At 32.4% G+C, this 11,353-nt stretch overlaps 1 protein-coding gene across 1 annotated transcript; it reads right to left on the bottom strand.

Annotated features, from left to right (window-relative positions):
- Positions 1-457: 457 nt before the first annotated feature.
- On the bottom strand, positions 458-7,906 carry LOC112711637 (pectin acetylesterase 9). The gene is made up of 13 exons (XM_025764334.3): positions 7,268-7,906; positions 7,086-7,168; positions 4,747-4,876; positions 3,326-3,405; positions 2,767-2,853; positions 2,519-2,643; positions 2,359-2,419; positions 1,827-1,883; positions 1,663-1,740; positions 1,459-1,564; positions 1,160-1,308; positions 836-947; positions 458-738 (listed from the first exon to the last, which is right to left on the bottom strand). Exons 1-13 carry the CDS (start codon positions 7,410-7,412, stop codon positions 731-733), a joined length of 1,221 nt encoding a protein of 406 aa, XP_025620119.1. The 5' UTR covers positions 7,413-7,906; the 3' UTR covers positions 458-730.
- Between the last annotated feature and the right edge of the window lie 3,447 nt (positions 7,907-11,353).

The following is an 11,353-nucleotide window of genomic DNA, read 5'->3' as shown; positions in this document are numbered from 1 at the left end:
AGTTTTGTGAAGGTCAGGGACTTAAAAGTATTTTTTAATAGTCAAGAACAAAAATGTCCGCGAGATAAAAGGTTAGGGACCTATTGTCCTTTTCTCTAAATTTTGGGTTGCAAAGCAAAGTTAAAATGTCCGGTGTTGGATTTGTGACTCAATGAATTTCATTTTACAATCACGTCTGAGTTTTTATAACTTTATGCATTCAAGTTGGAATTAAGAACCGGTACAGTTGTTATAGCTTTACGTATGAATAGAGGCTAATGTTATGTATAATGAATCAACTCAAATCTCAGTTTTAAGTTTTAAAAAAAATACATACATTTAGCTTTTAATGGAATAAGATAAGATTGTCTCTAGCAGAAGATAACATTCAAAAAATCATGAAAAACATAAAGAATTGAAGGAGAAAGGAGGTTTAAGTCATATACCGTTAATGAGATATTCCCCAGAAAAGATAAGATCCAGTAACCAACCAATTTTGATTAAATAAAAAATATATTTTGATAAATGCAAATAATTGAGAAACAATCATTCAAATGATATGCTATCATGAATTCTTTATCATCCTTTCGTTGTTCCTATTAAAGAATTTTCTATCTGCCTAGCATCTACTGTGTACTTGTGTATCTTCTGTACTTGAAAAAATGGTCCTTAAACCCTTTCTTAGAGAATAGCTTTACTGTGAGAGGCAGGAAAGCTGGTGTAACAGCTGAAAACTTTTGAATTTAATCTTCTATTGGCCTGCAACATTCCAAATATTTTATTAGATATATGGACCTTAAGTCTCCGCGATATCCAAAGCAACTAGTGTACAGAATTTTTAAGAAACAGACATTACCACGAGGATATGGTATAAGATTGTGACAAGTTGTGTCACATGGGTATGGACAGTCTATTTCCTTGCTTCTTGTTCTGCTAAAATACCAATCACCAACTGCTTCTGCAATCGTCTGCAAAATACAGAATTTTAACAGTGTTACTGACTTAGAAAATTCACTAGTTGTGAGTTTAAAGATCACTAGTACTGTTCAGCCTATTTCCTTTGCTTCGAACTCTTGTTTGTCCTATAATACTAAACGCTTGTTTGGTTCAATTGATTACCACTAGCCTATTATCGTGTTGAACAATGCAAAGCATAACAAAGTCTCATGGCAATTAATACCTTGTTGTTTATTCTTGGGGAATCATCTTCAAACCACGTATCTTGTGATTCACTTTGGCAGTGAGCAAAACATGAGTTTATGAACATTCCTCCTCTTCCCGAATAGATTGCAAAAGGTCTCAAAGTTGCAAGCATGTCGAGCCTAAAAGCTGAACAAAGTGCACTTAGTATAGTCAGCAAAACCGGTTTTGAACATGTATGAAGTAAAGTTTGTAGTTCTTGGACAAAATAGTGAAAATACTAACACACCGGGGTGATTTCAAAAACTGAATGGTTAATATGACAATTGAAAGAGGAACCTTGCAATATGGCGATTTGGGGTGGTGTGCATGCTGCTGGGTCCAACTTGCACTTGTTCCAGTGTCCATGCATATCAGCAGAAGGTGGCACCAATGTATGATGGAACTGTTGACATGAGAAGTTTTATTCATCCTACATTCTGCCAATGACATTAACTAAGATATGTACAAATATAGTCTACAAAATATGTCCGGAATTCTTACTTGGAATACATCATAGGCGGAATTCAAGATAAAATAAGGAGTTGATATGTATCTCAACACATATTGTGGAAAGAAGCACTGCATGGAAACACTGCAAAATGTCAAATTCTTGTGTAGTTTTCCTGAGCTAATGATGCAAGTTAATGGGAAAAGAATAAACACACCAAGTCCGGAAAGAACAGCGTACTGGTGCAGTTTCTATTCAGGTTCTTCTCTACCCCCTGTTGCACACAACATACTCTATCAGATAAAGCTTTGCGTTTAAGGGAGTTGATATTGCCACCCAATTTGGGTGATATTACTTCAATACAAGCATATCTTTTTCAAAATTTAATCATATCAGAAGCATTATCAACATTAAATACCGTGCAAACTTTGATATCAAATGTGGTTCACGTTGTTGCTGAACTGCATGAAAATATGTTTCCAAGTTGTTGCTTTGAAACCATTTAACTAATGCTGATTGTTTTAAGAATGCAATATGTTGATCATATTTTTGTAGTAATTGGTAGATATATGCTTTATGCTTCGCTACTAGTACTATCTTTTCAGCTTAGAAGTTAAAATCTGATAGCATTGAATAAAATGTGCATAACCTTGAACCATCTATGTTTTCAGTTCTCTTGTCTAACTGACTGATTTGTGAAATTTTCGAGAACATAAGGAAAAATATATGACACGTTTATTGAAGTTTACCTGCAACGTAACAAGACTTTTGACAAAGTATCTCATAGTGTGGTTCAAACTCACATCTCTTCTGCAATAGGAGAAGGGGAAATGGAAATATTACCATTTGAATTTTGAAGAAATAATTACAGCTCAAGTTGGAATGACTAAAAAGCTAGACAAATCATACCCGTCAAGAAAAAAACCAGCATCGCTCAAACATTTAACACTGGCATTTGTTGGCAAGTATTTGGCAAAGTTGTCACAATGGTGAAAGGTTGCTAAACCTCCAGCAGAACAGCCTGAAAGCAGAGCCTACACAAGAGACATAGTATATACTTGGTTTATTCAGGTTACTTGAAGTGCAAGTCATTTTTCTTCAATATATTTTGAAAGTAAATAAAAGCATGTGCCATCTCCAACGATGGTGTTGCATACCTTGCGTGCCTTTCCTAGACCTTTTGGTAGCAGATCATGAATGATAGCTTCCCAAATCTTTTGCCCTTTGAAATGAAGCCTTGTTGTCTGATTTTATTCAACCAAATGTCAACAGTTACGTTATTGAGCAAACTTGATCTTATAACGTAAGCAAGAAGACTCATGAAAATTGTTACTGTTAGCACCTTCCTCTTTTTATTTTACTGCAGTTTTTGTTTTTCGTTTTCTCATTTAAGAAATCTGATTTTGTTCTGTTTTAACCAGAAATAGAAATGACTCACTTTCATTCCCTCTCATACCACAACTTAACTATCATATTGACACTACATTAGAGATCATTTTCTTCCCTGGCTTGCTGAGATTCGATCCGAAGGAGACAGAGTATTAAAGGAAATTTCAAGCGATGCCTATAAATAACGAATTTTCCTAGACAAATATTTAATTGACTATATATACATATAGTCAAAATTTTGTAATTCATAGTATTTGCTCACTGATTATCTTTTTAAAAGAAATTATAAGAAGCCATATTCATGTAAATTTGTGGTGAGACAATTACCCCATTATCGAAGATAGCGTCTCCAGTGAATGAAGCTCCATCACAATATCTCAGCTTAACACGGTTCCAATTGTAGAAGTCTGGTACACCAATCCCCAACATAATTAATATTAATTAACAAAAAAGATAAGAAAATCATATTTTATATTTTATCCACTTAAATAGTTAAGATTAGAAGCATGGCATTTCTAGTGCTACCGACAACTGAGGTGAAGCTAATGACTGAAGAATCGTGAAGAGAAGGAAGTATATAAAACAGTGACTTCATCTTTTACTTCCAAATTAACCACTAACGCCAAGAGTACATTGTGAATTATCATAATTTCACAGCCATGGACCACGAAGGCCATAGGCCATAGAAGAGTCCAACATTATTAATTGGATATCTTTTTGCAAGAGAAACCGTACCAATACTCATAGAGCCATGGCTTCAAAGTAAAAAGTAAGAAAACAAACAATTCATGGGTGGCAGCTAGTGTTGTAATGTAGAGCAACAAGAACACGTGAAAGAGAATGGAGGAACATGAACACTGTTGTTGTTTTGTTTGAGCTCAACTGGACTACTTTTGCATTGGGTCGACCTTGTCAGTGAGTCACAGATTATTATACAACACTATCAAAAATTCAAAATACAGCTGTGTGTACTGTATGTGCCACCAAAAGTATTAGCACTTCTTCTTGTCTGGTTATTAGAATAGTGTTACATGTATTTCCACATGCTTCTAACCCCTTTTTTTTTTTATCTATTTCCAACTTTTTAATTGAAGTTTTTAAGTTTTTCTTTTCTAAAAAGAGAAAAAAAAGATGAAATAAAGAGACGGGAGAATGAAAATGACCATCTAGAAGTGGATGCCTTAACGCAGTACAAATATGATATTTTTTATCTAATAAGATGTTTATGATCGAGGTATGAAAATGATTAAATTGATAATTAAACATTATTTATTTATCATGGACGGTTTTAGTGTTTTACACACACTCTTTCTTGAAGATATTATTAGAAAGTAAACATATTATTAAAGACAGGGGCATATATAAAAACTTGCAGAGAAGATGATAGCATCTAGTCTTAGGTAACTAGGTCTTAGACACATGGATGCATACAGAAGACTTGAATGTGGAGGACTCAATTGAGGTGCACATGATCTTCTATAACTCATCATATTTATATATGTGGAAAATAACAGACGATTAACTTAAAAAAAATTGTTGATTAACCTAACTTTTTTTCTTTTTATTCTTTATGTATAACAAAATATATATATTCGTGGAGAAGTTGTTCCTTGAAAAGCTTATTAGCCAAGAAATAGAGATTTGATCAAAGAAGAGGTTAAAATAATCATAATAAATAAGAAGTTATAATGATGATGCTTGATTGTAAGAAGTTAAAATAATCATAATAAATAAATAAGTTGATATACCTGGATTTTGGGAGGCATTGCTGCTTAAAATACCAGAGAAGACTTCGAACTTGGTCATGTAACGTGTTGAGCCCCTGCGAGACTGTGCTCTCTCCAAGCATGATGGCAAATCATTGCACCACCCACCTCCCTGCCCCCCGCCATGCACCATATACATAATCATGATTAATTATAAATGCAGAGCCAAAAAAAAGTTTCTTTCATCAATTGGGATTAAGGATCCACCAACCCAATTACCTAACAGCAGTTCATTTCATTTCATCATCATTATTTTTTTTTTTTTCAGATCTATCTACTTTACTTTAGCTTGCACTCAAAGTTTGCTATTATTATGGAACTTTATTCTCCAAGTGCATGACATTTTGTGGGTCTACTAATGATTTCTAGTTTCTCTAGCTTCACCCTATCGAATCACATTGCTTTCATAACTTCCGAATTCGGCAATTGCAAATTCTCACGCATAGGTGGTAGCTCTCATTGGCCCTGTATGTTTTCTACATTTAATTTCGCACAAATGAAACTTTCTTACGAGTACATAACCGAGTTTATGTAGAAGTAAACAAAAAAATGTAGGTAAACAAGGTAAGATTCTCCCTACAAAAAAAAATTAAAAAGTTGGTACAGCTGGATACATGCATGCTTTGTTCGTAAGGGTGGGTACATCATGTTAACAACTTGACATAGAGTCTTTCTCTTGTTGCCATGCGGTTTGGTTATTCTCTACTTGATAGTTAAACCCGAAAAATTTAAAGAAAAGTTTAATTGTTCCTATTCATGAATATAACTTTGGTTGGGACTAAATTTTATTTGTCTCTCTACTATTATTATTTAGGTTTAGATCAAACCGTTCCATGTGAAGCGTTCGGAGGACAGGAATCAATGAATCATTAATAAAAAAACGTGAGACCATGTGAGATTCCGAATGTTGGTATGTAAGAAAAATAATCAACTTTTTATATTTATCATCTAAAAAAATTATCAGTGACAAATTATAACTGAATGTACATACTTTTAAAACAAATAACATTAATGATATAAATTAATCACTTTATGATTCTTTTCACATGACGGCTACGGTATTTTTGAATCCAAAGTTTATTTATATACGGTAATAATAGAGAGATAATAATATAATTCAAAATTATTTTGTTTAATTTAATATTTATAATTACATATTTAATTTATTATCCGTAAAAGAATCCATGAAATAAGATAATAAAAATCTATGTCCAATTGAAAAGGAGCAGGTCATCATTCATGAGAATTGTTGGCGCGGGTAACTGAAAGAAAAGAAGTGCGCGCGCAAAACTCTATATAGACGACAGAAAAATCACTGTCGTATAGCTTTTTTTGGTCCTTAGTTGTATAGCATTTCGAAACCAACCATCATCGCCCGTGTTTGATTTCCCCAGAAACTAGAAGTAAAAAATCGCCACCCCTTTTTCAAACTCTACGGGTCTACCACAATTATTCAACTCGTAAAACAAAGCAGCCTAGCGTTACTCAAATGAATGCTTTTCCACGTAAAATAAATTTCTATGAATAAATAATTTTTGTTAGACTAAAAAAGACATAACTTTCATTTTCATTAATTACCTTATTTAAAATACTAAAATGTATTTTTATATGTAACTAATTGGTAGAATCTCATCTTGACTAGAAATATAATTACTATACAAAAATCTATAATCATTATATAATAGAATAATTAATACGTGTTTAAGAGTATTTGAGCAATCTTTTTCCATAAATTAATTCGTTGAGTTGATTTGGACCCGATTTAATTCTAAATTTGGTTATAATAATTAGTAGGAAAAGTTTAGGGGCTAGTAGTTTTATTGAATTTTGGCCAGCATGTAACCAGCAGAGAAAGGTGAACCATTAGATGAAATCTCACACCAATCTCATACCATCAAATCATCATTGATGGCTAGTTGATAGCTAACAATCACAAAAATTGCTGCCCCTAGTACTGCTCTAATTAGTATTTTTCTAATTTACAAACTAAACGCGATATGTTAACGATGAATAGTGTAGCATCAAAACTAACACACACGAATTAATCTCATCTAATATCATCAAAAAGCTCTTATGCTTGTAACAAAGCGGGAACTAAAAGTTTTTGGTTTAATAAAACAGTAGTGATAAGAACAGCACATTTAATTATTTATAGTCATTAATTAATTATTATTAATCTTTTTAATAATATAAAATTATATATTTTTTTATAACTAAATATTGACTAAATTTTAATTAATCTAGACTTTTTTTTTTAATAAAAAATGGTAGAAAATAAAGCAAGAGTTTGAAAAGGGGAGAGAGAGTTTGAAAAGGTGCACCTCGAACTGTAGAAGCCAGTTATTGAGTCCAGCTCCAAATCCCCTATGCAAGTGATAAGCCGGTAAACTCCCGTCCAAACAAACTAACGAAAAATAAGTTTTCAACTCTCAACCTCTTTATCAACAACAATACAAAATAAATAAATAAATAAATTACAGAATTTTAGAAGAAAAAAGCTTACGAGCACCGCCGGCACGAGCGTTCTTAACGAAAGTCGTGTTCACCAGAAGCCTGTGTTGTTCTTCATTATCTTCGGAGACAACGCGCCATGGAGCTGCTACTGTCACTACACACAACAACACCAAAGCGACGAAGAAGATGTTCATCTCTCTCTCGCCGCTTGTGTATGTATGTTTATCTGGATTATTCAGTGATGGTAGATTTTAGAAGGAAGCGGAAAACTGAAATGCACGTAATTGAGATTGAGATGGAGCTCAAGTAAAGTTAAAACGTGAATATAGTGGCGTAATTGACAGGAGAAATAATGGATGCTACTTAGTTTAAAAAGCAACGTGGAAAAAGGTGTGAAGCGAGAAAGAAAGGGAATGGTGAAAAGGAATGAAAAGAGAGAGTTTGGGTTTGCAGAAAAGAAAGGAGTGAGGGAGATAAGCAAAGCAGGGGAACGTGATCGAAATTAAGGTGCGCGCTGTCCTATTAACACTCCAATAATGCGTGCAAATTGTGGACTTCAATTTATATCATTCTCAACACACCTTTACCCAATTCCTTATTATATTTCACGTCTTAATATAATGCAAATATTTTTTCATTTTACTAATTATTTAAGATAAATTAAATCAGTGATTAATGATAGTTTAGATTACCGGTTAAATGAAGAATTAATTTTTTTTCAAATTATTACCAATAATGTTATGATGGAATATATTCCTATTTAGATACAAAGAACAATATATAGTATGATAGAGGCAGCAAAATAATATTGTGATCTAAATAATTTAATGCAATATTAGCAGCACGGTAGATAGACATGTACCAAACGTCCGCTAAAAAATTAGAAATACAGAATAGATGGAAGAGAAGCTTTTGGTAATGGGTAGTGAGTATGGTGGACCCACTGCATAAACAGAATTTGGACCAATATAGTTGTTGCCGTGGGGTTTTGTTTTTGCCCTTTTGGTAAGAAAGAATCTTCAGAAAATTGTTAGCGACTGACTTAACATTTCCATAAATAAACTTTTTTCTTAACGGCGCACACTCAATACATGCACCTCCACATGGCACAGACATACCTCTTCCAATTTCACATTAAAGACCATCAAGCCATCGCCAGTACATTTTTTATTTTCATCTTATGTAGTATTAATTCTTTAATTGTATACCTAAATTTAAGGATACATACTTCGATTGCATTCTAAAACTGGCCAAAAAATTCGCCTCCCTATTCTAAACTAATCGACTATTTTATAAATAATTTTACAGGATCCAAAATTACTTTGTTCTAATATATATGTGATATAAAAACTAAATATTTATCTTTTCACCTTGGCGACAATTAACTTTAAATTTAGATCCATCTTCAATTACTCGTATAAACTATCCGAAGTTATCGATTTATCATTATCTATAAAACACGAATACTTCAATAATTTATAATATTTACTATATTTTGAATATGATACTCATTAATACTTGCACAATATACATATTTTTTGTGTACAACCATATCTTAATTTAAGTATGAGCAATATTAGGAGCCAGTAATTTTTGTGATTGTTAGCCATCAACTAGCTATCAATGATGATTTGATGGTGTGAGATTAGTGTGAGATTTCATCAAATGGCTCACATTTCTCTGCTGGTTACATGCTGGCCAAAATTCAATAAAATTGCTGGCCCCTAGACTTTTCCTTTAAGTATACATAGTTGGATTGTATTCTAAAACTGGCCAAATAATTCGCCATCCTATTCTAAACTAATCGACTTTTTTATAAATAATTTTACAGTATCAGAACTTATTTGGTTTCTAATATATACGTGATATAGAAACTAAATATTTATCTTTTCACTTTGGAGACATTTAAATTTAAATTTGGATCCATCTTCAATTCCTCATATATACTATCTGAATTTATCATTATCTATAAAATACAGACACTTCAATCATTTATAATATTTACATGTTTGATACATTTTGAATATAACACTTATCGATATTCGTACGATACGCATATTTTCTGTATCTAACTATATTTTAATAAAAAATATTTTTTTTAAATATACTTAAATACCATTACGTGTCAGTGTATCTAGTTTTATTTTTAATATATTTTTAAATAAATTTAAAAATAATATATGTTATTAATTAATAAAACAAAAAATATTTTAATTACTTTATATGATAAAAAATATTAAAATAATTAAAAAATTAACTTATATTTTAATATCAATAAATATCAAAATACCATTATAATTTATCTAAAAAATATTTTATATTTTACATATATACCATATATCCGTATTTTAGAAGAAGGAAAAGTATAGAAAGTCAAGTATCCACCAGCCAAGAATTGAACATTTCAATTAATAATGATTAATTTTAAATTATTTTTTTAAATTTAAAATTTGATTAATTAACATTAATAACACTTTTGAATCAAAACTTACCTTAATTTATTTTCACTTCTACTCACCATTCACCACACAAAACCACTAATCATAATCCCTATTCCCAATGCCTCACGCTGCCGCAGTTTCATTCTCACGCTGCTAGCGTCGCCGCAGCACCGTCCTCACGCGCCATTACCGGCCGTCCTTGCATCCTTCTCTGTCATCTCATATGCCGTTCGTGCAGGAAAGACAACCACCATCGCGCTTCTACTTCACCCTCCTCGTGTCCCATCGCGACTCTCTATCGCACGCCCGATGCACTCTTGCCGCTCGTAACTCCCCATTGCTCGCCACTCGCACCCCACGACTCTCCATTCGTTGTGACGCAACTACCACCAGGTCTCCATTCGCGACGCGCGATCAACTACTCTGATCCATGATGAGTTCTCCACTCGTCGCAACACGCCACCGCGAGTCCCCCCACTATCCACGCAACGCCGTCCAAGACGTCGTCGCCGGCCACTCTGCGACTCTTCTTCTCCTCCTCCTATTTGGTTTTGAATAAATTTTTTAACTAGTTTTTTATGTTTCTTTTTTTACATTTCGGATGATTCATTTTATCAGTTTTGGATGATTCTTTTTCCTATATTTTGTATGTTTTTTTTTCTTAGGACTTGGATGATTCTTTTTATTAGTTTGGATGATTTTTTCCTATGTTTTGTATGTTTTTTTCTTATAATTTGGATGATTCTTTATCTTATATTTTGGTGCTTTTTATTTTTTGGAGTTTCGAATTTTTTTTTGAAGGAAGAATTAGTGTTTGCGTAATAAATGATAAAAGGTGAATTAGAGTAACAAGAGACAATTAATAATCATTAATTTTGTATTTTAAAAAAATTAAATAACCACTAATTAATGATAATTAGTATAGAATATAATTCAAAAATATTTGTAGGCTTATTATTGAAAATTTGTATATATACATGTCCTCTATTTATGTTAGTGTTTGTATATCATATATTTATATTAGCTAGCCACTTAGTGGTTTTATAAGAATTTACTAAAAGAGTAACGAGATATACTATTTATATTGTTTGTCTTTTATAGAGTGAAATCTCATCCGGACCCTAATATATTCACAAAAAATTTTTTTGCCCCTTAACGAAAGCATAATCTCATCGCGACTCCTAACGATTAACTCTTTGAGACATTCTGTCTTCTTCATTAATGTCTCCATCTAGAATTAACGGATCTTGCCTATATGTAGACCGGAAAGTCAATAATTTAATGGACAAATGGTTTTTTCTTCTTTTTTTTCTCCTGTCCTCTATGCGAACCAAAACACTGCCAAGCCAACTCTTCTCTCTCCTTCTCCTCAACTTTATTTTTCGGCCACCATCATCACCAACATCCACAACCATTCTTTGTTATCGCTGTACCAATTCAATGTCACCTTCTTTGCCCCAACCTATTACCACCTCCTTTCAATTGAGTAGTTTTATCTATTTAAATACTTGAATTTGGTTTGAGATATAGTTTTACTAGTTATTTTTTTCTAAATTTTGATGATTGAGTATAGATATTTTTTTAAAATATTGATTTTTATGTGAAAGAGTGATTTAGTGATTATGGAGTGCGTCGGTATTTTAATTTGTTCGATGTAAAGTTCTCTATTTGAGATGCAGACTTGGAATTTAGTG

Source organism: Arachis hypogaea, chromosome 9 (genome assembly GCF_003086295.3).
Source record: "Arachis hypogaea cultivar Tifrunner chromosome 9, arahy.Tifrunner.gnm2.J5K5, whole genome shotgun sequence".
In the NCBI taxonomy this organism is placed as follows: Eukaryota; Viridiplantae; Streptophyta; class Magnoliopsida; order Fabales; family Fabaceae; genus Arachis; species Arachis hypogaea.
Note: the sequence above shows the minus strand (reverse complement) of the source record. Positions and strands in the feature narration are given on the sequence as shown.

Coding starts and splice junctions, on each gene's coding strand:
- LOC112711637 (XM_025764334.3), bottom strand. CDS start 7,412: ATGAACATCTTCTTCGTCGCTTTGGTGTTGTTGTGTGTAGTGACAGTA. Junction 7,169..7,267: donor CGCTCGTGCCGGCGGTGCTC/GTAAGCTTTTTT, acceptor ATTTTTCGTTAG/TTTGTTTGGACGGGAGTTTA. Junction 1,884..2,358: donor AAAGTCTTGTTACGTTGCAG/GTAAACTTCAAT, acceptor TGTGTGCAACAG/GGGGTAGAGAAGAACCTGAA.